We start from the raw sequence: 26,026 nt of genomic DNA on the forward strand, positions 1-26,026 counted from the left end.
TGAAAGCAATTCAGCTGCATGACCAGAAAGAGCGGAGCCTGGCTGCACCACTCTTAGACCTTATTTAAGAGCTGACTGCCATTGGGGAGGGATCTCTTTCTGGAGATTCCTCTTTTGTGGAGTTTCCCTTGCAAGCTTAGATCTTCAGAGACAGGTAAGCACTTTTCCATTGCTCTAATTCCTTTGTTACTGGATTTCCTGTATCACTGTTCTATCACATTGATCTTTCTGATTGTTATATGGTGTAATTGCAACACTTGCCACAGCCCAGCAAGTAGGGCTAAGGGAGCATGTGTTGGTCCCATGCAGGCCCTACTTGCTGCTCTAAACCAAGGCTGTGGTCATAGCAGGAGGTTGAAACAAGATGATCATTGTGGTCCTTTTCAACCCAGGCTGTCCTATGATCTCCCCAACTCTCTGCACGCAAGCAGTCCTCTGGCACATCTGAGCTGCACATTTCCAGGTGAGAGCTGTGGGCCGTATGAGATCACATACTTCATTTGCAGGCCCAAGGATGCTACAGAAGCCTTCCAATTCCTTAACTGCTCTCTCAAGGACTCATTCATTGGAGGTCTTGTCTGTATGCTGTGCAGGCTCCTGGGGAACAAATCACTGCGTGCTTTAAATGCAATTACTTTGAATTCTGGAGGAAAAAAAGGATCTCATGGTGGGATTGGAAAAGGCAAAAGCTTATGCTGCTCAAGATGGGGCTTGACAGCTTCATGATGGAGGTTATGAGGCATGCCTGCCCCCTCTAACAAGGGCTGATTTGATAAGCAGAGACATACCTCTAGCCCTGCCTTGCCAGTCTGACCTCTCACGCATGCTCTTGGCTATTGAAAGCCCTGCTGGACCCTACATGGCACAGCTGAAGGCACCAGCAGGAAGGCAAACAGCAGCAGTGAAGCAGCTGCTCTCTCCCTGTGCTCCACAGGAACGTGTCTGCTAGAGCACAGCAGGAGGGCATGTTCCTAACACCAATGGAGCAGCAGTGGGCCAACATTCCACCACAACCTCCAGGCAAGCTCCCAGTCTTCTCCTGAGCATACTGGTGTTGTCTGTAAGGAGAAAAATGCACACAGCTATCTGGGTGGGATTTAGCTTTTCTGAACCAACCGCGTCTGTGAATAGTCTATGTATTCCCCTTCCAAAAAACCACTTTTCTATCTCCACAATGGAATTACTCCAAAATAGCAATCTCCCTATATGAAGGTGTAATGCTTTGGGAAATTTCACCTTTCTACAAGGTGTTTATTTGTCGAGTTTTAAATCTCCTGGCTCCTGCTTTTGAATTAAAAAAAGAATTGTTAGCATATATTCTATCCCTCTATTTTACAGAAATCAAGAAAGAGAAGTGAGCTTTTTTTGCACGCAGATTTGAAGGAAGTCCATTCAGTCCTAATGAAGATATTTTACTGCAAGCAAAACAATGTCTGTACTTCAGACATTCAAAACAATTTGTTCTTGCCAAGTGCCGAAACCAGAAAGGTAACTGGAGGGAAAAAAAAAACTCACAAAGATTATATAATCTGGATTATTTTTTTCTTCTTTTAGAGACAGACGAGAAATAAGAAATGCGGCACAAAAGCACGTGAGGATTTTTCACTTGTTTCACACGTGTTTATGCATACATACAAAACAACCCCTCCACCACAGCAGTTATAAGGAAGCAAGTTGGATGCATGGTCTGTAGACCAGGCAGCATGTGCACGCTACCTATGAAGCTGATAAAAGTCAGCAGCAAGGCCTAAAAGACAAAATAACCTAAAAACCCAGGCAGAAGCACATCAGAAATACAAGAATATGTCACATCCTAATGTTGCTTGACCCACATTACAGGGGAAAAGATTCTAGCGTTTCTAGTGATTTTTAAAAGTATCCATTTATGAAAAATGCAGCCTTCAGGACACCTTGAGATGGGAAAGACCAGGAAACTCAAACCACTGGGTAAGTGTGCAGTTACTTCCAATGGTAGCTAAAAGAAAGACTGAGGTGAGTTTGTTTCTGTGACAGACTATGTGACATACAAGCCTTGCCTCTTCTTGAGTCCTCCTCAAATGCATGACCACCTGATACCTACAAGGAACGGGTTCCCACCTATTTCTTGCAGATGGCTGGAAGGGCTTCTTCTCTCCTCCCTCCCCAACACATTCTACCTCTCAAACTGACTTCTGCTCTCCCCATTCTAGTAGGAGATGCTAACCCCCATTCAAAATCATAGAATCCTTAGATTCTGGATGGGGAAGGGACCTTTAAAGGTTACCTATCAAATCAACCTGGACCACACCTGTCATCTGAAGGTAAAGCACGGGCAGTTCCTTCTACCCTTGAAGATAATGCAGGTGAGTTTACACCAAACCACCTCCTCTTCCCAAGTCTTGGAGGCTTCCAAAGCTTTCTATATAAGCCATTTGAAAAACGGAGGGGTCAAGCCAATGGCTTTAGCTCATAGGGAAGATCTACTGTTGCTTAATCAGGCTTCACTTCCTCCCTACCTGGGGCACAGTAAATCTACCTAATCCCAATTCCTAACTGGTACCACCCCCCAGGCTGGCCCCGCTACCTTCCACCCTCACAGATTACCTTTGGTCTAAGGCTTTGAGGAGTCCATCCAGTCCTGCTTTGTGCTTCCTCTGCCCCTTCCCACATCTGTGTCCCAAAAGATGCTCAGTGAGGGCTGCCTGGCCCTGGTGCTGCACACAGGTGGCATGGCCATGCAATGGGAGCCCACCAGAGCGGCAGCGTGCAGGGAGCTGAGAGGAACTCGCAGCACTCAGTGTTTGTGTCAAGGCCCTCGGCCCCCATGGGACCCATTTTCACATAATCTATAATTATCTCTTCGCTTTAATCGCCTCGTCACTTCTGAGGCTCTCTTGGGCGCAGGAAGAGGAAAAGCTCATTAACTGAACCTTTTCTCCTCTCTCCAGCCACCCATAGCTTTTAATTGCTTGGTGTTGTTATTATCTATCAGTGCAACTGGGATCATTTTCATAAGAAAGGGTGGTGGGAGGGGGGAGGCAGGAGTGGGTCCCTGAGGTATGCACCGCAGACAAACCTTTGCTTTCTCAATTATTTATGCCAGCTGAGGTTTTACAAGCTGAATAAATCCATAACTCAAGTTTATTTGGAACCGGCAGGCTGTCCCAGGGGGAGTGTTGCCCACTTGCCTGTACACTTGTGTGCGGTCCTTGGGGGGCTGTGGGGACGCAGTGAGACATGTGTCAGCCGGTGCCACACGCCGCGCCACGCACGGCACTTTGGCAGATTAGCAGCGTCATGATGGGGGAGGGTAGGGGGGAACAGCCGTGAAAAGCCCCATTGGGAGCTGCCAGGGAAGGAGGCCTGAGTGAGGCCAGCCCTTTGCCCAGCACAGTCCTAAGGTCACCACCCGGGGGAAGCCATAAGTAGAGGGCAAACCTGGCGGGTGTTGTGGAAGCACCATGGACAGAGCATTCATTTCTACCTAACGCTGGCGCTGCTCTTGTTTCCATAGCTGGCGTTCCCTGGAAGGAAGGAACCAAACCAGGGCTCTCCCCAAAAGGCTGTGAAGCGAAGCAGCACCTTGACCACGGATGCTGGAAGCAGCTCGTTAAAATTCAGCAGCCTTTGTGCCTGACCACACGCAGCGACCTCTGGTATTTTCTGCCAAAACAGTTCATTTGTCTCACAGAACAACTAATCAATTCCAGAGCCCATCCATCACGGGGGCTCGTGCGAGCCGGCCGGCAGCGGGGCCAGATGGCGGCTGCGTTAGCGGGATTAATACAATTCTGATAGATTACATGGCAGCGGGCTGGCTTCCAAACGCCAGGGGGACAGGGAGAGGGGTGCTGGGGGTGCTGGCTGCCACCTGAGTGCCCAATGGCCCCCTCTTCCTAACCAGCAGTGAGCCCATGTGGTGTGCTTTGCTCCATAGTGCTGCAGGAAAGCGTGATGGTTTGTCAGAAAAGAGCTCTTTTCACCCTTTGGGATGGCAGAGTGTAGCACACAGCTCAAGTGGGACCTTAGAGACACCCAATGGATTTAAGCTCCATCCCAGCACACACGCTCCACACACAAGCAGCTCCTCTGCTGTGCCTGGAAATGGAAGCAGACGTCTGGCAGAAGCATTTGCTATCTGCCAAGTTTGCTGGAAACATTTGTAAACTGCGTTCCTTCTTTCTTTATTCATTTTTTTTTCTCCTTAAAAAATGCTTAAAAAGAACTTTGAAGTTGAATTTCCAGTTGTGCAGCCCTCCTGGGCACCTCCCTCAGTCCATGTCTCAGATTTGTATCGGTGGCACATCAGTCGGACTCATCCCACTGTTTATTTCTCAGCTCTGTGAAACTGTAATTATAGTTATTTGCTCATGGAAGAGCTCAGCCACTGCTGCTTTCATTCTGGCATTAAAACCAGACGTGAAGCTTTATGCAGCAGAAAAAAACAAACCCAACACTATACCCACCACTGCTGAGCAGCCTGAAGCCACAGATCATTTCCAAACCCTCCTTCAAGGGGAATCTCCGAGTTCTACCACCAGTACCCATTATTTTTATCTAATGCTCAAAGTGAGATAAGTGATTTACAGAGAAACACAAAGGCAGAGCACTATGCTAATACATTTTGCAACTGCTCCCCATTAGTCACTGGGGGTACTTCAGCTCCTTATTGCCAGGCTTTATTAATGACTCCTAATTGATGACCAGTGCCCAGCACCCCAAAGTAAATAACTGCTATGCCTCATTAGCTCAAGAGACCTTCTCCTGATTTGAGGATTGATCTATGAACACGCAAATTGCACTGATTTAACTGAATCTCTCTCTAAATTGATTTAATTAGATCAGTATAACCTGTTTCAATGGATGCTCTCGAATTTATTTGGAACAATGTAGTTACATGAGCCAGACTGACCATTTTCCTATCTTGTTCTCAAAGTGGAAACATTCGAGATAATTCGCGATAAGGCAAATCCAGCCCTGGCAGCATCCCAGCTCTCCCAACCCCGAATCCACCTGACTTCAGGGTATGGTATGGCAATTCCCCCTTGCCCAGCATTTACAGATTTGTACCCTAAAAGACAAGCACTTCGTTCCATAAAAGGAATGTAAGCATTATTTATGAATATTTTAGAAAGCAGAAAGCAGTAAAAGCACTGCTTTAGTAACTGACTGTTGACAGTGAACTCACGGTTTACACTACTCTTAAAACAAGATCTCTCATCTCCCTATTAACCTACTGCCAGCTGCTGCTACGTAATCATTTGTTCAACTGTTCAGATGCTTCTGGTAAGCATAAATTAAGAGAATCTGCTTAGGTGAGCCTTCAAAACTCTGCACTTGCACTCCTGCCTACCTGCTGGTGCCCGGTGAGGCTGTGAAGATGCTGGGCTCCAGATAAATTGGACAGCCTTTCTCTGCCTTTGCATCAGCTGAATCCTAAAGGGCATATGAGAGCCTGCATTTGGCACTGTGCTGCTTGCTACGAAATTCATTGCTTTCAGCAGTCTGTCAGATCCCAGGCCTGAGGAGGACTCAAGTTTTAGTTTTTAGTAGACAAAACAAGATTTGGGCTCATTCTGGGCTTCCTAACTATGGCTCTATAATTGGAAAATATTTATCCCATCAACAGCTCAGGGAAACAGAGACTAGAGTGGATTGAGTAGTAGTTCAGTTTTGGCAAGCTTGTTGCAAAGCATCGGTAAGGCCCACCACTGACAACCCAGTCCACCAGCTGGTCTGCAGTTTCTTTCCTCAGATCTCAGGCTACGAAGCAGCACCCACACACAGAACCTGCAGCATCACACTTACTGCTAACTACCAACATGCAAATATTTGCTGGCTCGAGGTTTTATTATTTGGAGCTGTGATCATCTTCAAGTCCTCCACAAGCAATGTTCTCACAGAAACAGAAAGAAAAAGATGAAGATTTAGACCAGTAACCCAGCTGGGGCAATGTCTGTTTTTCTGGATACTGGGCTTTATTTCACGTTCAGAAGGTGCACAGTCAATACCTGGGATAGGAAAGACACTGAAAGGACTGTAGGAATAAACATCTCATTCAGCACTCAATGCAAGGCAGCGCTAATATGCTCAGCTCCTGAATGAGCAGCTCAAACAGGATTCAAACCACAAGGTCGAGTTATGACATTAAGGATGTTGGCTGAGACCTACGCTGACAGAGCAGGGAAGAAAAAGGAGCTTGCGGCTAGCAGAGGGGCTATTCCTCAAGCAGTACGTTAAAGCAAGGTCACACCTGCCTGTCTGGTCAAGGTCCAGGTGCATGTTAAGATGTGATGGCTCTCCAAGCCTGGCTGCTCCTGGCCAGCAGCTCCATCTTGCTCAAGGGTGGGCTGCAATGCCAAGGGATGTGCCCACACAGCAGCTGAGCGCAGTGCTGCTGCTGTGTTTGCCTGCTCCAGTTCCTACCTGATCTCCTTGCAGAGCTTCATGTGTGAAAACCAGTCAAAGAAATGCTGTGTTAAATGTTCAAACACTGCAACACGACAGCAAACACTGCTCAAACATTTAGCCCTCTCATTCAGCCCACTCATTTGAACTAAAAATGATGCTGCATTCTCAAAGATTCTCCAGGTAACCCTTCACATATGGGAGTGAACACCACTCCTGTGATTAGCAGTGTGGAACAATAAAAAACAAGCAAAAAAAGCCACTTGTCCTTATTCAGTAGCTAATGTCACCGAGTACTTGCACTCTGACAGTTTTTAAATAGCAGCCATTCCAGCTCAGTAAATGCATTTCTGCTATGCTAGCTGCAGAACCTAGAAAAAATTAATTTGATATAAGGTGCAAACTCTCCCTGAAGGCAAACACTGTCCAATATTAAAACCTTCACTGAACAGACCTTAATGAACATATTGGTAAAGAAATAACTATTTGAGAAAGGTGGTGTCTGAATAGCTTTCTATTAAAAAAGCCAATATTACCTTTTCTTAGCCATATAACTGAAAAATGGGAAGCCTTGCCCTTCCCCCCACATCTCGCACCAGGGAAAGGTTAGTACCTGGCAGTGATACAGAGAGTTATTGATTTAAATGATTATGGACCTGAAAAGTTCTTTCCTGTCATTTATTATCCTGTTGTAGTTGCCACCACACTTGTGTGATATTAGGAAAAAAAGCTTAACGAGATGACATGTGAAAAATACTGTTTTCAACTGAAGTGCAGCACAGATAATCACCTGATTGTTTCTTCTTGATACAACGAGCTGACAACCGGGCCTCCAAACGCAGTCTTGCTTTCTTTCCCCCTCTTCTCTGTCGTCTGAAAGAAAAAGAATGGTTGGTCCAGCATCCTGGCTCCCAATCCACCTCATAGACCTTTCCCACACCCAGAAGTGAGCTCAGCCCGCTAAAAGCCCCATCTGTGACCCTTCCCATGTGGAGGAAGAGGTAGATGGATGCTATTGTGCACACAGACATGGGTTTACCCCAGAGGTGTGCTTGGTGGCCCGGCCATCCCGCTCACAGGGTCCCAAAGCATTGCCATGGCCCCCAAGGACCCAAAGCCGAGCCTCTGTGCGGCGGCATAATGTTACGTTACTAGATTGCAAAGCTTGCCTTTGGAAATCTATTTAATATAGATTTAAAATTAAATTTTATAATGGGTAGCATTTCCAAATGATTTACTCCCAGGAACTCTAGGATTCTGAATGATTCCCACCATAATAGAAATGAACAATTAGAGAGATGATTGATCGATACGCAGCCGCAGGCCTACCTTCTCAAAAAGCATCCCGCACTTCGGGCTCTGCAATTGACTTTAACTCCATGCCAGATTTGCAGAGCAGAGTTAAGAGCCTGTGTCTGAAAGCCTGACCCTCTTGTGCTGGCCAACAGGAGCCCTGCTTGCTCTAGGGAATCCAGTACCCTGTTCTCCAGGTGAGCACTCAAAACTGGTTTGCAACTCACAGCAATGCTGCCTTACAAAATAGCCCATTAATTGCAACGTGCTCTTGGCAATGGCCAGTTCTGCTTTCCGCGACAAGAGATCATCATACCCAAGATGAATAAAATCAGAGAAGTAAGGGAAAGCTGGCCCAACTCTGGCCCCCTATCAGTAGATGCAATACACTGCTGACTACGCCAAAAAATGGTGCTGCCTCATCACAATTCTACATAGAAAGATGTTGATTTTTTTAAAGTAAATGCTTTAAGTTGCCTTCCTTCCAGGCTCCCTAAGCTGCTTTTGTTTTAAACATTTTTTCCCCCCCATAGTACATTTATATTCTGCCCAGCTTGAACCAGATTCACCTTTCAGCCCAGTCCAAAGCCATAATATTTGGGCTTGCAGATAGCACTACTCTAAAAGAAAAGACTGAAAGGAAATTGGCTATGAAAGCCATTCTGTGGCAAGTTGGCTTGCTCTAATTTAGAGCAAAAGGTGACACAAAGTTGTTCTTTCCTGAAGGGAAAGGGCTTTGGAGTCTTCACAGTGCAGTGCCCCTCTTAAAAAATTATTTAGCAGAGAACCTTACTGTCCATCAATTATTTCCACACCACTTAGAAAGAGAATTAATTTCAGATCAGCTGGTACCGCATGTGAGAGCTATTCCTATGAAAGGAAGAGCTATTCCTATGATGTGATGCTATACTCACACTTAGCCTATCTGCTTAGATGCTGGGGGCCAATGGACTCCCAACCAGTTCCAAAAACTACAAGGACATTTTAAATCTGTGTTCTTTCCTTTCTTACCACCACAGTTTTGGGTGGTTGCTTTTCTTTTTCAAAGCCAGAAACAATGCTTGAGAAAATACATTTCCCCTTTTTAGTGGCTGAAATTGTAGAACAGGTTTCTTGGATTAAGTTCGCCTTCTTTGCACAACCTGCTGCATTTCCACCAGAGATTAATCATGTTGATGGAGAACAGCTAAGGCCATTGGGAAACTTAATGGTAGAGGTTTTCCCAAAAATGCTCGGATGACAACTTCTCTGGTTCTTAATCCATATACAGGTTGCTTTGTCCAAGCAGCTTTTACCTCCTCTCCTTCATACAGAAATAGGGAACCCAATATCCAACCTATGAATGTGGAACCAAGCTTATTCCATCACAGTCCGCAGAATGAATTTATGACAAATGTACAGCCAAAGTCTCAGCTAGCCTCTCAGGATTCAGCGTGTGCCTGTGCTCTGCAAAGCCATTAAAAGCAGCACCGTGCTCCATCATCCATCACTGTGGCTGGGCTTCCCAAGGGGAATGTGCCCAGCCTTGCAACAGCACTCCTTCCCAGGAGTGATGGGAGCTCAGCCTTGATGCAGGCACAGGCTGGTTTCCTTCCATCCAGCCTTGCCAACCTGCCCATACACTGAGCTCAGCTGCCTGCTGCCAACATCCGTACCCTGTGAAACCCAAGGGTGGTGGAGCAAAGAAACCAGGCAAGAGGTGGGATGGGAGCTGCTGCTCATTCCAAGCCACACTGCAGCACAAAGAGGAACCGTTTGGTGGTTTTGGTGCTGCTCACACCAGCTGAATGGATCCATAATGGGCTGGTGTCGTTCTTACATCTCCTGACATCTCTATAGTGAAAAAGGGCTCTTGGGGCTGAAGAGACAAAGCAAACATCACACCCAGACAGATGACAACCAGTGAGTTACCTTGCAAACCATGGCAAAATGAAACCCTGACACTGCAAATTCTCTCTCCTCCTTTAAAAAAGCACTGATAATTAACTATACAGCTCTCAATTAAGCCAGCTCAATTTCTTTCATTGCTGGCATGCTGTCCAAAGCACTGCAGATACACATGTAACTAATGATAGTTAAGGAATAACACGATCCCAGGCTCCCATAATTTGCTCCCCTGATTCAGCATAGATGCCAGCAGTACTATCTGCAGTCAGGACCACGTAAGAGATGCTGGAGAAAAGGCAAAATTACAACGTGCCACGTGTGTGAAGGGGTTACTCCCAAACTGCCAGCTAAAGAACCATGGGCAGGTAGAGGAATTTGTAGCAGCACAGCAACAAATCTTCTTGCAGGACTGTACTCAAGCGCCAAAGCACAAACAGTGTCATGTAAGAGATCCAGGGGAAGAGGTTGTAAAGAAAGGCAGAAATGCCTTACGAGGCACTGGAATTTCCTAATTCCTCCCTAATTCTTGTCTGCTGACTTTTTGCTGCTTATGTACACATACAGCTGATCTCGAAGTCACTATTACTCCTGACAGCCAACTTAGGTAGGTGGATCTGGTTGACCATAGCTAGAATAAATCACAGGCAAATGCGCGCTTCTGTATGCAGCAGCCGTACTCATTAAGAGGCATTTCCAACTCCCCTGACTCCAGATGCATTTTGGAGCAAGGCGGGGAGCTCCAGCAAGGAACCATCGTTCTCAAGTGTCAAGCAGAGCTGGAGGAATAAAGCCATGCTCTGCCTGGAGGGGACAGCAGAGCAGCCCCAGCCCTACCTCCCAGCACTGTATTTGTCAATAAAAGCTTGGCTCGAGTCAAGGTACAATTGCATCTGGACTGGCTGTCACGGACAATGCTGCTCCAGCCAGTCTCAAAGCCTGACAACCTCTTTCTGAACAGGATGGAAATACAGGGACTAACATTTGCTAACATCATTAATTCATTTTTTTTTTCCCCCCGCTTCCCCATCTTCCTTTATCCACGATGTCAAGGCGTATACCTTCCAATTGTTGTCAGCCATCAAACAGACACCGTGTCCTGGTTCAGAGGTTAACATACAATGACAGACACATTAAAAAACCCTGTCCGATGCCTCACTGACAATTTCAGCTCCATCTCCTCCTCAGTGCGACAGTAGCTCAAAGTCACTTACAAGCTTTAACCACATTAAAGTCTAATTGCGATTGAAAAATAAAGGGGAAAGATAGTTTTATCATACTAAGCATTATGGAAGCAAAAAACAATTAGGGAGACAAACATTTTCTTTGCAGAGGTTTTGAGTCCGCCTTCTATTTTGGTCTTAAGAGTCTCCCATGATTACGACATGATCCATTTCTCCTCTTGCAGCAGGAAGAAAATGATCCCAGAGAATCAGTCTGCTGTCAAGTGGCTGCTTTGGGGTTCTGTCTGTATCTGGCAGCAGTACCTGGCTTAAGAGAGGGAAGTGAGAAATACCCCCTGCAGCAGTGAATACCCAGATATGAGGCTTCAATCAGCACAAGTGCTGCCCTGAGCATGGAGGAGCAGCAGCATGGGATGCCTGCAGAGCTCTGCTTGGTGGTAGCAGGAGGAACCTGTCCTGAATCACACCTCCCCATGCTGCACCTGGGGGAGGCTCAGCACTGTGAGGGACAGCAATGTCCCCTAACCCTTCAGTTCCTGTGCAGTTTGCTGTAAACCCTTGAAGCGTGCTGATTGAGTTGTAATTAAGCTGCATTGTCTCAGGCGACAAATCTGACAGGAGACTCTCCAAAGAAACCCAGAGGCAGAGCTCACAGAGTGCTCTGGCAGCTGCCACATCCCTTTAACCCTCTGGATTAACATTTCTGGGCGCTGTTTGAGGAGAGAGGGTTACTGGGGAGGCAAGAAGAACAGGTGAACTCTCCTAAAGTTTCAGCCACTTTCCTCCTCCTCTCCCCACGCCATGGCCTGGCTGTCCCCCTGGGAGGGGAACTTGGGCAGACACTAATTGTATTTGACAGCAGCAATTACACGCAAGGCTGGAGATTAGAAGCTCGTTAATTGTGTGTGCCGTAATTGCTGCCGCCTTTCCCTTGGCTGGCTGAGGCCAAAGCCAGCAGAGCAGAGGCAGGAGGGGTGCTGCACCCAAATGCAGGTGGTCCAGGGCTGGGAGGAAAGGTCTTCTATCCCCAGTGGCTCCTGACCCCACACAATCAGGGGGACCAATGAGGCATGAAATGAGGACAAGCCGGGTGCTCTTCCAAGGGTGTTTCCCACCTGTATCCATCTGCACGGTGCAGCTGAACGGCACACTACCCAAACTGGAGGGAAGGTAAATATTAACCCTTTGGGGCAATGCTGCTATAGGAAAAGGACAATGACCACTGAGGATCTATCTACACAACCTGAGCAAGTCGTCCCATGCAGAAAGCAGCAGTACATCCCCCAGGATGGCATATGGCTGGGTTTGTTCTCCTGATAGATCTGTGATATTTATCGCAGCTTTTCCTCCTCTAAACATAATCTGAGATGAGGATGAAACATCTTCCCAGCTAAAAGCTAAAAACAAACATGCTGCTATTAACACCTATGTGCTGCACAGTTAGACAGAGCTGCAGTCTAAAAGAAGGCTTCAGAGAGTACTCCGTTAACACATAATGAGTTAATTAAAAACTGCAGCATAACACAGTTGGAAATTAGTCGTAGGGGCAGCCAGGGGAGGGGAAATAAATGTGAAATGCCTAACAGAACTGTGAGCAAGCTTTATGGTTGCTAGTAGCTCTGATTTCATGACTCAGCGTATATAATTTACCACGCACATGAGATGAAATATCACGCTCAGCCAACACACGTAATGCAGCAGCTCTCACAATGGTTTTTGATGCGTGGAGCTTTTCCTTTGTTTTCAATGGGAAAACAGAGGTAGGGGCTTCATTCACCCCATGCCCAGTGTGCCTGTGCCACCAGTAAGCCAGGAGTCATGATGTCGGGATGCTGCACACATTGCTATGCTATGGCAGTGCTCAGCATCAGCACGGCACAGCCATATCCCTGATTATTTTTCTGAATGCATTTCAGAACAGTACAGGATATATATATATATATATATATATAATGAATTATACCAAGATGATGGAAATGAATTCATTCGCATATTCAAAAGGACAAATACTTCATCTTTGCTTAAATGTTTAACCAAAAGTGCTGCACTAGGGGCTGAAAATGATAAACCCTCCAATTTCCTGCTTGCAATCCCAGAAGGCAGCTACTACAACATCCCTGAGCGGCTGTGAGAGAATATGTGATGCTGCACACAATGCACTAATGCTACAGAACAGTGGCACTGCTGGATTTGGGCTGGAAAAAGAAAAGCATTCTTACAAGCAGAAGTTAGCAGAGCTAGTAAAACTGTGTAGTTGCTATGCAGTAGGTTCCAGCAAGCTTATATGGAGGGAAAGAGAAGAGGTAATCCTGCAAAGTGAAGAGGTTTAGGGATAAAACAACCCAGAGAACCTCTGCACAGTATTTCAGTGTAGGTTTTAATATATAATTTCGCATTGTTGCTTTGCTTTCTAAACTTCAACCTTACTAAAATGCCGGCTTGCAGCTTGGCACTGCTGTATTTCAATCAATTGCTCGAATGAGGATTGCAATGTCATAAATTAAAGGTGCTAAGAACATAAATTTCCAGGGAGATGTAAAATCAAAGAGAACAATCCAAGCAACTCCCAGGGGTGGGAGCACAACACAAGCTCCAGCTGTTGGGCTGCACACACCACGTTAGTGCCCTCCCTCCTCCAGACAAACTGGGGCGGTTCAGGTTTACCTCTTGAGCTGGGGCATCCATGCTCAGTATTCCGTGCTGCTTTTAAAAGCTGTGCTGACAGTGAGGGGAGCAGCTTCTTGACCTTCAGCCCACTGCCCAGCCTGGTGACGGCCTGCAGGACGAGCAGGGGCCTGCAGAGCCGGTGCTCATCATGCCAGAGCTCAGCCCATATAGGAAGCTTCCTATCCACATCCACAACCTCCCTGGGTTGCCCAAGGAGGCTGTGGATGCCCCATCCCTGCAGGCATTCAAGGCCAGGCTGGATGTGGCTCTGGGCAGCCTGGTCTGCTGGTTGGTGACCCTGCACATAGCAGGGGGTTGGAACTGGATGGTCATTGTGGGCCTTTTCAGCCCAGGCCATTCTGTGATTCTATGATTCTATGATCTGAACAAACCATAAAGAACCCTCAATGGAGAGGAGCAGGGATGCTGGCAGTGCTGTACTCCATGCTGCCAGCCATAAGAAGCACAGCCACCGTGCTATGTAGCCCCCACTTCACAGGATGCTGTTAAATGACTTCCACACTACAAAAGAAATACATTCCCTATTTTCACGGTTTCTGACCTCTCAGTAGGACAAACCATAAATTGAGGCATTAACCCAAACGGCACAGCAGGTGTCTGAATGCTGGTGGCAAGCACAGCCCCACACAGGTCCTCTACTCCACGCTCTTCCCATCCCCCTTGTAATCCTGCCCACAGGCCCTGCCTCTTTTCCTCAGCCACAAACAGTGGCTGCTTGGGCAGATTATCAAAGGAGACATCTGTTTGGCTGACAGACAAAACAGGAAAACACGATGGGTGCGCTCATTTTGTTTTCAGACCACTGTTGTTTTTTTCCTAATGCATTTCTCAGTTTCCCAAAGAAATTGTCAGCCTGCAGTACCAGCCAGAAATCTGCACATTTTGACCTGAAACTGCATTGCATGATTTACCATTTGCTCTTGTCATTCTTAGAAGCTGGTCATATGGTCATACGTCGAACCTATAACAGGGTTCTGCTGAAGTCAGTACACACTGCTGGGATTGGAACTGGGAGATGTGCAACTTAAGAAATAGCAAAAGGAAATATTTAGAATCTGAAGATGCCAAAAGTGCAATCAGTAAATGAAAGGCTAAAACTGATGAGTGGATCTGGATGCTTTCTCTGTTATTTATTTTTATCATTTAAGCTGTGCCGTGTGATCCCCTTGTTAAAGGAATGCTCAGTAGCCACTCAGCACAGCGTGTGGTGTGACTCTCCACCACACCACCTTGGAAAACACAGGGGTTTACTTGCTTACATCCAATGGGTGCCAACAAGGTAATGCTGCAAGGGCAGGTCCTGCAGAGCCGGAGCAACAGCGGGGTCATGGTGTGTGTGGGCAGTGCTGCAGGCTGCTGCCAGGGAGAGCTCAGGGATGTCACTGCCAAACTCACACACACGCATCAGCAAAAGCCACTGAAAGCAACGTGTCACTCGCTGCCAGGAAAGCAGGAAGACAACAGGTGAAAGTCTGAGAAGCGGAGCAGGCAGGACACCGCTACCTCTCTGAAGGACCCCGAGCAGTCGGATGTGTTGACTGCATGAAACGTTTCTATTTAGGAACAGAAAACACAAAAGAACTGCTTCATAAATTATTCTGTTTTGGAGGAAGAGCGAACAGACTTGAAGGACAGGTGATGTCTCTGAAATATGTAAATGGAGCTGAGCTGGTCCAAGCAATTACCTTTTCACTGCCTGGAACTTGAGACTAAAGGGAATGACTCACAAGAAAGAACAAGAAACAAAAGATGTGCTAAAAGGTAGAAGATGACGAAGGTAGATGGCAGCAAGAGGAGAATCCAGACGAGCATGGAAGTGTCGAGTCCTGGCCTCTGAACAGCTGCTCCTGGGCAAAAGAGCAAAACAGCCAACAACACTGCACGTCAGAAGACCATGCCAACATGGGAAAGCTGTACTTTCAGTGCTCTGCACACAAATTTGGGATGGTCTTGTTGCATCAGCATGCATCCACTTCATCTTCTTCCATCAAAACCAAAGAAAGATTGACTAAATGATAGCAATTACAGTCTGATGCTGAAACTGTACTAATACAGAACCTGCAAGGTCAATGGGAAGGAATGAATCAAGGAAAGGATCAAGAAAAGCAAACAGAGACGTGGATCTATTGAGGCTGCATAAGAAATACTGTGTACATTTAGTGCCACTCTTTTCATTAAGAAAAATACTGACAGCCTGAAGGCTGCAGAACAGCAATAAATCTCTTGGGGGAGGGCTGAGGGTGGAGGGGGGAATAAGAAAAGTTTCCCAGTTTTAAATGTTGTGTACTTAGTGCTGAAACAATGAAGACATTATTATTATATACCCTTTGGGAATATAGGAAATGGGGGAGATGGAGGACTGCAAATAACACAAGAAAATCTGTGAACTGTATAATGAAATATGCAGCACCCCCATGCTCTAATTACTATTTATGATCATGTAGTGGAAATGCTAAGTCACAGCTTGAAGCAGTGATGGAGCACCTGGTGGAAGGCAGGGCCAACCCAGGGGAGCTCAGGTGTATGCAGTGTGCCTGAGTGACCAGAAGGGATGGAGCCAGGATCCACCCCTGCCCAGACCTCATTTAAGAGTTGGCAGTGGAGGTGATGGTATCTCTTGCTGGAGATCCCTGTGTACCTGAGGCCTTCCAAAGGTAAGCAGCTCTTTTCCTTCATTTCTGTGTCTGCTGCATTTGGGCTTGTTCTCATTTGCTGTAGCCAAAGACTTTGCCACCCTGCTATTATTGTGGTACTTTCCATCCTGTTATAGCATTACAGTTCCATAGTGATTTGGAAGCTGAACTTTCTACATTTATATCAAGCAGTGAGAACATTTTATTTATAATCTACTGAGCACAAGAAGAACTCAAAAGAGCCCAACAGGTGAGCATGTAAAGGAGACAATGACAGCAATGAAGAACCTCGTGGTGTTCTCACAGATCTTTCCTACAAATCCAATTTGAAATTGGAAGAGTGGAATAGCTGTTATCCTACCACCATCCCCTAATGGGTACAACTCCATCATTTGGAAGAACAGAGCTCCCTCTCGTGGCTCCTGAATGCGGACGTGGCAGGATGAAATAGTGGGAGATCAAAGGATGAGAAGACTCCTCGTGGGATTTCAGCTGTACAAAAATGGTGATAAAATGAAAATGCAATAGAGAGGACAGGTGAATTCTCTTGAAGAAAGGAGTGCTGCCTGTACTTGAATGCTGACTCTGAAATTGCATTCTTTGTTCTTCTAACTTCCTCTGTTAGGCCTTTTCACAGCTGAGCAGTTTTCTTCCATGGAAAGGTCTTAGATCTCTTAAAAGGTTTCTAGCTCCCTCAGGGTGAGGAGTAAGGGGAAAAGAATAAGGGCTACAGTGGTGAAGGCACAGACTGTATGAATAAGAAAACCACTGGTGTCAGAAAGCCAAGAAATACATGCTTGATTACAAGACCGAGAGGTTTATGTACTGAAGTGCCACAACAAGTGTTTGAAGAGTGAAAATGGCATTTCTTAAAACTGATCAGACAGCCTTAGCCCTGCTATTAGCAGAGAAGCTTCTGTTCAAGCTCTAGAACTGCTCTTTCCTCCTGTATCAACTATTTAAAACCACAGGAAGATGGAACCACACACCAGAGAGCAAATGCTGGTGCAGAAGCATTACCCTGTGTGGTGTCTGCTGAGTCTTGTGCACAGGGCTATGTGAAAGAAGAGCTCTCACAACCATCCCTTCCTCGCTTGAAGGGAAGAACATCACTGTAGCCAGCTCCTTGCTTGTAGGATGAGTTCTTAGGATTTGAAGAGCACCAGGTTATTCCAGCTCCATAGCAGAGAGCTTTGTAACCCAAACGGATAACTACAAAAAAGAGTAGCTTTCTGAAGCAAGGAGGGAAAAACATACTCAAAGCAGAACCTGTCACAGCACTTGTGATGAACACCAGCTCTACCCAGTTGTCTCTAAACAGCATTACCTCTTCTCTGCAAAAACAGGATCAGACCTGTGGAACACAGGCTGGCCAAGAAGCAGCAATCACTCTTATGAGTCCAGAACAGCACCAGAATGTAAGAGGGAATCAAGTCCTTGATTCATAGGCTGGTGCTCACACAGGATCCTGCTTCCAGAGTGCAGGATAAGAGGGGGAGAAAAAAAGAGAATCAATTTCCTACAGTGCAAAGAAATTACCATGCTGTCAGCATTTTGCTATTAGTGAAACATCTCCCTTCTAACTCCAGTTAAAAGCAGTATTTTTCTAAAGAGCAATCCTCTTAAAAATCATATAGAAATCAGTCTATAAACAGGGAGATATCCATAAATACTCAATCAAGTAATAAACCTAACAGACGAAAGGCAGACTAATTAAAATGACAGTACAATCTCCCTTTAACGAACACATACAGGACTCAAGAACACGCTTGTTATGTTGGAGTACCTCATCATAATCAGATTTGGTGATTTGCTGCATCAAAACAAAAAGGAAACATTTTCAGAATTGATCCTTCAGTTCACGTCACTCTTATGGAGATTGCTTTCTATTGATCAACATTTAAATAGTAGTTGAAAAGGGAAAGACGAGAAAAGGATAAGAAGTATCTTTACATGCTAAATACAGCATGAACCGATAAAAGCAAAATAAATTAGATGGCTATAGCCAAATCAACCCTGCACGTGTGCTCACTGGGATGAAGATAATTACAAATGAAAACGATGGTTCTTTTGTGCTTCGGCCTTAACAAAAGGGGAGCTTCAAAATGAAGTTAGAGCTTAATTTGCTCAGAATGAAGTCTCCCATACAGCAATTAAGTTCTGCATGAAGCTGAACTGTTGGCTTCAGAAGGTGCAGGTGCTGATTTGTTTTCTGAACAGTGTTTCCTACCTGTGGGTTCCAGCTGGGGTCCAGTTTTTTCACTGTAGCAACGTACTCCTGCATAGCTTGATGGGGAGTGGTGTCTCCCAGGGCTTTCCAAGCTTCCCTAGGGCAGAGAGCAATGTATCAGTGAGCTGCTCTGAGACAGCACAGCGTGTTTTTATGGTGTCATCAGTAAACAAAGCAAGAAGATCCATCCATATGGTTTCAAGGGGTGTAAAGCCACCTCCCACCCAGTCTGAAGTGGTCAGCTTCTCAATGAAGCTATGAATGGCTCTTGCAGGTGCAGCACTTTGCTATGAGAACACCTTTCAGGGGGTCTAGATGTAGGTTGGAATGTGGTTTGTGATCCAACCTATATGCAGCTATCTTGGCTGTTTTTACAATGCTCTCATGGTATGCAGGCCAATTCTGGGTGTAGAAGGTAAAGACAGGCTGGGCTTTCACATCTGCGTGAGGCAGAGTAAGCTGTTCAGGTTGAAAATTGACTTGATCCTGTCTGTCATTGCAGGCCTGCAATACCAGTAATTGGTAACTGCAATACCAGTAACTGCAATACCAGTTTCTGCCCTACTTGCAGAAAAAAAGCTATGCTTTTTGTGCAGACAATGCTATATGGAACAAAAGCACATTCAGTGGCAGCCTCTCAGATCTGATATCCTCACAGTGCGGTCTGTAACACAGCACAGAGTAGAACCAGGAGCCTCTAGGAGTTGCAAGGATTTCCTCTTACCATTTCTGCTTCCCCTCAAAATCGAAGAAGCTTGGCTTTGGAGTGTTACAGGTCCCAAATTTCACCTGAAAATGAAAATTCTTTCTGTTAGAATAAATCAAATAGAACTCATGAATGGTCTGTGAGGCATCCATCTGGATGCAAGGGAAGCACCAGCTGCCAATAAGCCAAGGCCTGAGACGATCAGTGTGATGGAAGGAGGCCACAGTGGCAGCACCAAGGCAGGGTTAGCAGATGGGTATTGCTGCAGCACAGAGTGTGATCCTGTACACAGCTTTTGTGGCTCAACTCTTGTTCAGAAACACCAAAACCAACGTGACACCCAAACTAACACAGATGGACAAGAAGTCTTTTATTTGGTGTGAAATGGACTTGGTGCCAGCAGGACTTCTGCAGACAGCTTTCCATAGGAAGACATCCTGATGTGATAAGTACAAAGCCGTTTCTTTCACTGTGGGGTGCAGCTCAATGATCTCTGAGGTCCCTTCCAGGTGAAGCCATTGTATGATGCTGTGGTCTGAAGGAGGGCAGGGGCTGCTGGCAGAACATTTTGTTAGCCAAGCAAAACCCAACTGCCTTCACCCCTCTTGTTTAGAAATGAAATATGCCCCAATGTTCAGGCAGGTGAAGTGCTTAAGTCAACCTCACCTTAGCAGGGTGGGGATATTTGCTGAGGAGAGAATCATGAATCATGCTTTAAAGAGAGCGTGCCCACACTGAGAGATATTTATTAGTTACACTATGTTTTCATTTAAAGCGTGAGAGACTGTGACTGAAATTAATTCTCCGTGCATCCGAGTGCCTGTGAGTAAGCAGTCCATCCAAATTAGGATCCCAGCTGGCCTGTAAAACAACGCAATGCGTTTCATGGAGGGACAAGGGAAAGGATGAGCAGCAGCTCAGCTCTGTGAATCAATCACCACTCATTTGTACTGTAAACGTTTTCTCCTGTGCTCAGATATGGTATGTACCATTTGTTTTATACAACATTGTGTGAGAGGAAAGTGCCTGCCTGGCAGTTCTTTGGTTCGACATGCAAGCAGGTCAGACAAAAGAAATCCCATCTTTTTTAATATGAATTGTTTCGATGATGATGGCAGCAAAACAAGAGAGCAGTTTCTTCTCTTTAGATTTGGCATTCAAAGGCTGTTCCAGCCCTGGAATGATTGTTAGTAGCATCAATAGTGATACAAATCAGGGAAGAGTAGTTACATTTCATCCATCAAGAAAGGGGAAAAAAGAAAGGGGTAAAAAGTGCTCCTGTGCCCTGCTTGCTATTTTGAGATGTATTGAAAAGCCTTGCAGTGGTTTTGCTGGAGAGAATAACATTCTTGGCTTCCATTGCTTTGCTGCAGGACTCCACAATGTGTCAGAAAGCAAATGGGAACTCGGCATCAGAGGAGACTGGATACTGAGGATGGGGATTTTTACCTAAATATATCAATGTAAAAACCAGGGCCCCCCCCGGTTTAGAATGGTGTAGGACTTGGTCCTGCTGCTTCAGTGGAAGGCCTCAAATGCTGGTTTTCTCCCCAGCCAGCATAAAGATAAGAGCCTGGGTTAGTATACCAAGGCAGAGTTCCTCATTCTGGATCCACACAATAATGACTGACGGTCTCCAGGGGCTGACTGGTCACTTGGTGCTTAGCTCTCCTCATTTACAGTTCATCAGCTGCATGAAAAGGAAAGCACAGCCAGAATTAAATGCTTTCCTAGCATTGCTTCTCTGTGCAGCCACCGGCAGGTTTTACTCCCAAACCACTGAGAAGCAGCTCTGAATGGGAAGATACTACATTTGTGGCCAGCATGGTGATTCAGAAGCTCTAGGAGAAACTTTCACCTGATGACTGGAGGTGACAGCACTCAGAAGAGCCTCTGCATAGACAGATGCTCAGAGAGGTGCTCTGTTAAAATTGGTTGTCAGCAGTGCATAAGGGAATCTAAGGAAATATCATATAATGGTGCTGACCCTGCGGACTGGGGGCAGCAGGTCCCTGCTTTGCTCATAATAGCACTGCTAACACCGGTTCAGTTCCATCCTCACCTTGCAACTGCAGACTCGAGGCATGGACAGCACAAGTGATTTGCCTAAAGTCTGATGGGAAGCAGGAAAAGAAGCAGCGTTCCAGCCCAGCACCCTGCCAACCAGTCTGATCTTCCTCCTGCGCTGGGGCAGAGCCATAAACTCAGCACCATCAGCTGAAAAGCTCACTGGAGATGACAACTAAGCAATTCCCTCATTTTCAAGTCTCTGACACATAAACAAAATCAGAGAGAAAAGTAATAAAAGCCTAAAATGGCCTCCAATAAAAGGTAATAAAATTCCAGGAAAACGGTTCTATACCCAAACAGTTTGAAATAAATAATATACAGTATCTTAACGGAGAGCTCAGCTGTTACTGTCACCCCTTTTATGATGGTGCCGTGTCTTAAATCAAAGCCCTTGGTGACATAAAACACTAAACTGAGGAAAGACAAGGATGCCAAATCAAGGGCAGCGGACAGATCTGAGTCAGCACCTTTTGTGTGCTAGCAATACTACTGTCCACTGGAGTAATATATTAGCAGCCCATTATGCATACTGATACGGCTGCTATAATTAAATAGAGAAAACTTGCATTAAGCACCAGCGTTTTGATTTAGAGCACAGAATGCTGCAGAACTCCAAGTTAGCAGAGCCTAACCCTGTGGTAGCTGTGCTAGCAAACTCCTCCTCTCCCCTGCCAGCACTGCCTGCTCCAGCACTGTGTTACAGCCTTCCTAGACAGCCAAAGATATATGGAGACCCAAAGCAGAGGGTGCAGAGGCACTGATTGTGTGTTCTGGGATAAGAGGGGATGGGAGATCCCTGGTTCCTCACCTGGAGGGGACTGCAGACCTGTGCTGACTGTGGTACTTGCTGCCTTTCCTTGACTGGTATCGTAACTTGTGAAACAGCTTCTGGTTTCAGTAACTGTAGGACTTATAGAGCACCAGGAAACCCTCTGGAGTCTGCTGACAGCCAGTGACTGAGGGCTAAGTAATGCCTTCCCTTTGCCTCCTAGGACAGCTACTAAACACTTGTAGGAGGTGAGAAATAAGAGGTTATTTGAAACAGATCTGAGAATGCACATAAGCTGTAGAGGACACAACTTTCCATCTCCTTCTATAACATGGCCTTAGTGCTTATAAGTTCTCCTGCCACTTCCCCCCCCCACCCCTTCCTTTCTCTTACAAGGAAAAAAGAGCCAGAGACCTGTTGAAGCACCAGAAGACCTTAAGACAAAGCTCCCATGTGACCAGTCTGCTCTGAGACAACTAATGGCCCACAAAGCACAGCTCAGGAGCCAGCAGCTCGGGGGATAATTCAATACTGCATCAAAAAGATGGGAACGCTTTTAAGCAGCAGCAGCAGCAGGGCAGATAATAAGGGTGTTCCATGTGGAAGAAAAACATAACTTGGATTGATGGCAGGATCATAGAATGGTTTGGGTTGGAAGGGTGGGTGCTGCAGGCTGTGGATGGGCCCTGGGCAGCCTGGGCTGGTGGGGGCGACCATCATATGGCAGGGATAGGGGCTGGATGGCAGGGATAGGGTTGGATGGCAGGGATAGGGGCTGGATGGCAGGGATAGGGGCTGGGGGAGCTTTAGGGTCCCTCCAAGCTGGAAATACCCCACAACAGACCCAAGCACGAGGCAGGCACCAACCAGCTCAGCATCCCCCCACCCCGCAGGCTTTGGGCCTGTCCCTCAGCCCAGGCGCAGGGCCCGGCGCCTCACCTGCTTGTATCGGGCGTACAGGTAGAGCAGCTGCTCCTTGCTGGCGCCGTGCAGCAGTGCGGGCAGCCGTTCTGCCGCCTGCTCGAACAGCTCGGACAGCTGCCGCTCGGACGGATCCGGCCCCGGCGACCCCGAGCTCCCCTCACCGCCGCTCCCGGCCGCCAGCGGGGGCGACGCCATGGCGCCGGTCCGCCCGCTCCGCCGTCCCCCTGCGCGCCTCGGTACGTTCCCGAGCCGTCCGGAGAGAGCCGAGAGCTGTGTCCGGGAGTTCCGGGGGACGCATGGTCCTACCCCCATCCTGCGGGGAGCGGCCGCTGGGCGGCACTGTCAAACCGGCTGCGGGCCCTGCGTGAGCGGCCTCCTCCGGGCTGTCCCCCCTCCCCATACCCAGGAGCACAGACCGGCCGCCTCTCACCGCAGCCTCCTTTCTAGCAACGCTGGGGTCTGCCCCGAGCTGCTCTTCTCCACCCTGCCCCATCCCATCAGCTGCTCGCCATCAGCACCGTGCCCCCAGACCCAGCACTGTGCCCTTCTCCAACCCCCTCTGCTGTGTGCTGACCCCAGCCACGACCGGGATGTCTGCCGCTCAGGCTTTTTCCTATGAAAAGCTTTTTCCTTCCGAAGGCTCCTCCCCAGCAATCCCCAGCACCATCTATACATATTCTCATCAAGAAACAAGTGCTATTTATAAGCCATTCTATACGCTCCCAAGAAAGCAAGTGCCAGACTGCGCTGGCGGGGAGCCCGCTGCCAGCTTCTCCCTGCTCCAGTTAAGAAAGCACATAAGGCCCGTTCCTGTGCGGGTATCACACCAAGGGGCAAATGGTCCCATTGCGTGGACCCAAAGCCTGCAGTCCCGCAGCCTGTTTGCAGGGGGGTGGATTTCTGGGCTCCTGAAGAACACACGGTTCTACAGAGCCCAGCAGCGATAACACGGCACCTCACGGCCCCATCGAGGCCACGCCCCCATTCATAAGCCACGCCCATTCATAAGCCACGCCCATTCATAAGCCACGCCCATTCATAAGCCACGCCCATTCATCAGACACGCCCATTCACAAACCACGCCCCCCGGTGGCGGTGGGCGGCGGCGGATGTTTCCGTAGCGACGCGGCGCTGCCGGTTGGCTGTTGGCTGTGCGCTGTGTGGCGGCGGCGGGCCGGGGAAGATGGCGGCGGCCGAAGAGGCGGCGGCGGAGGCGGCTGCGGGGCGGCGCTGAGGAGGCCCCGAGGCGGGCCGAGGAGCGGCGGGGCCGGCCGGGCGGGGGCCCATGTGCGGCGGCGGAGCCCCCCCCCGGAGGGGGGCAAGGCCGGGCCCCAAAAGCGGCCATAGGGGAGGGACCTGCCCCGCAGTACCGGCGGCGGCCCGTTGTGAGGCCAGGCGCCGCTAGCAGCGGCTCGGCGGGCGCGGCCCCGGGCCCGGCGGCAGGATGAAGTTCGCCGAGCACCTCGCGGCGCACATCACCCCGGAATGGCGGAAGCAGTACATCCAGTACGAGGTGAGACCGCGCACACGGAGCCGGGCGGCGGAGCGAGCTCTTAGTCCCGGAGCTGCGGGCACAGCCGCCGAGCCCGGCCCCGTTAGCAGCGCTGCGGGCTCCTCGGGTGCTGTGCGGGTTATCCTGCCCCATAACCCATCCGATATAAGGAGGATAACCCGCTGTCTGTAACCCGCTGTCTGTAACCCGCTGTGTGCCGGGCTGCGCTGTGCCTTTGCGAGCAGCGATTTGCACCTTGCCCAAAGCGAAGGCTCGGGCTGGGGGCCCAGCTCGGTGCTGACACACTCGGTTTGTGCGTGCAGATCTTGCAGGTTTATATTGCGGGAGGTTGATCCCTTGACTTGTTAACTACACGGTGTTACTGTGTCTGCGTCCCTTTCTCCACCTGCGTTTAAAATAAAGGAGGATTGGAGCACAAACTAACTTAGAGTCCTGTCTGGGCTTCATGCTTCTCGGCGATACAAAATAACCCCTCCCGCCTTCCTTTTTTGCTCCTAAGTTGTCAAACTCTTTGTTACAGCCTTGCCCTGCATATTGCAGCCGTGCAGCGGGCTGCATTCATTATTCAGGACCCCGTGGTGGTGCAGACAGGAGCAGGGGGGAGGCGTGCAGCCCTCCTTTGTGCCTGCAAACACCACCTTGTTGCTCAGCCAAGGGGAAACATGGAGCTGCTTTCGTTACTTGCATGCGGCTTTTCTTGCTGTGGTGGTGTCTTTTCGTTTTGACACTTGATATCTGCTGAATTAAAGCGGGAATGGAGCACGTTTTGAGCAGGACAGGCCTCCTCCTGTGGGTCTTGTGATCCCAAATGAGAAAAGATCAGCCCCGTTTCCAGGCATTACCATGTCGAGGGCTGGGAGGTGGCACAGACGCTGCCTCCAGGTCAATGTGTGTCACAGAGCTCCCATGCAACCCTCATGTTTTCCCACCCTGATGAGTGTGGTTATTTCCTTGGCACATCAGCTGCTTGACCCTGGTTTGCAATGTGTCTGAGCCCCCACCGGTGAGCAGCCCTGCCCTGTTGTACTAAGATACCTATAGCTTCGATTTCTTAGATCAAAGAGGCCATTGCTGCCTGTGTGCTTTATAAGAGCTAGCAATGGGCACGTGAAAAGGCAGAGCGATGATGTATGCTGTTCTGTTTCATTCAGCTTCTGGCTAAGACATTGGCTGTGGCTGAGTGAATGCAGGCATGGAGTTTTACAAAGCCTTGGTTGCCTCATTCTGCCTCTGGAATGGAAAGCCAGAAGGAAAAGAGTGCTGGGCCTCTGTTGGTTCACTAATTGCAATGTGGATTTGCTGTTGTGTGCATCCCTGGAGCTCCTACAGAAGGAGGGGAGCATGGCTCAGCCCGCTCGTGTGTCAGTGTGACGGAGGCCTGCTTTTACACTTGGCAGATGGCAATTCTCTGCTGGTTTCTCCGGCCTGAATTTGTTTATCTGAGTGCAGAAGGCTCTTTATTGCACTCTTAATTTGGCACTTGGTCTTTTTTTCACATGTTTTCCCATCTATTTGACTTCCCTCCTCTCCAAAGGGGACCTTTGGGCTCTGCTTGCTTCAGCCTTTGGACAGGGGCAGGAGGTTGGGAAGTTCTTAAAGCCAGTTTAGCCCATGATAAAATGTACGGGTAGGCGAGGGTGATGGGCAGGGTGAGAAAGGGGAAGACGTTCTGCTTTGGTGGTTTCTTTTGGCCACTTGATGCATGGCACGGGATCACGTGCCGCCAGCTGGTGAGTCATGGGGGG

General features: G+C 48.0%; 2 protein-coding genes and 1 long non-coding RNA gene across 7 annotated transcripts in view; 2 read left to right on the plus strand and 1 right to left on the minus strand.

Annotated features, from left to right (window-relative positions):
* Window positions 1-23,004, minus strand: part of ACBD6 (acyl-CoA binding domain containing 6) — a 59,352-nt gene extending 36,348 nt beyond the window's left edge. The window contains exons 1-4 of one of the 2 annotated variants that reach the window (XM_015869782.2): window positions 22,784-23,003; window positions 19,024-19,088; window positions 18,300-18,396; window positions 7,178-7,260 (exon numbers count right to left, since the gene is read on the minus strand). In XM_015869782.2, the coding sequence (XP_015725268.1) occupies window positions 7,178-7,260; window positions 18,300-18,396; window positions 19,024-19,088; window positions 22,784-22,963 (425 nt within the window). In that variant the 5' untranslated portion in view covers window positions 22,964-23,003. Of the gene's footprint in view, window positions 1-7,177; window positions 7,261-18,299; window positions 18,397-19,023; window positions 19,089-22,783 lie in introns of both variants that reach the window. The other variant, XM_032446197.1, reaches the window with a different exon arrangement.
* LOC107317276 lies at window positions 78-4,839 on the plus strand. 4 transcript variants are annotated; one of them, XR_004308161.1, is made up of 4 exons: window positions 78-154; window positions 393-463; window positions 935-1,947; window positions 3,494-4,839. It is a non-coding gene; the product is annotated as an uncharacterized LOC107317276 (long non-coding RNA). The 4 variants fall into 4 exon arrangements; XR_001556787.2 differs by having other exon boundaries at window positions 1,339-1,947; XR_001556786.2 differs by having other exon boundaries at window positions 393-1,947.
* Window positions 23,005-24,138: 1,134 nt separating the features above from the next.
* The window catches only part of XPR1 (xenotropic and polytropic retrovirus receptor 1), a 66,986-nt gene continuing 65,098 nt past the window's right edge, over window positions 24,139-26,026 (plus strand). Inside the window, exon 1 of the mRNA XM_015869702.2 lies at window positions 24,139-24,281. Within this exon, the coding sequence (XP_015725188.1) occupies window positions 24,213-24,281 (69 nt within the window). The 5' untranslated portion in view covers window positions 24,139-24,212. The remainder of the gene's footprint in view (window positions 24,282-26,026) is intronic.

The sequence above is a fragment of the Coturnix japonica genome, chromosome 8 (assembly GCF_001577835.2).
Source record: "Coturnix japonica isolate 7356 chromosome 8, Coturnix japonica 2.1, whole genome shotgun sequence".
Classification (NCBI taxonomy): Eukaryota; Metazoa; Chordata; class Aves; order Galliformes; family Phasianidae; genus Coturnix; species Coturnix japonica.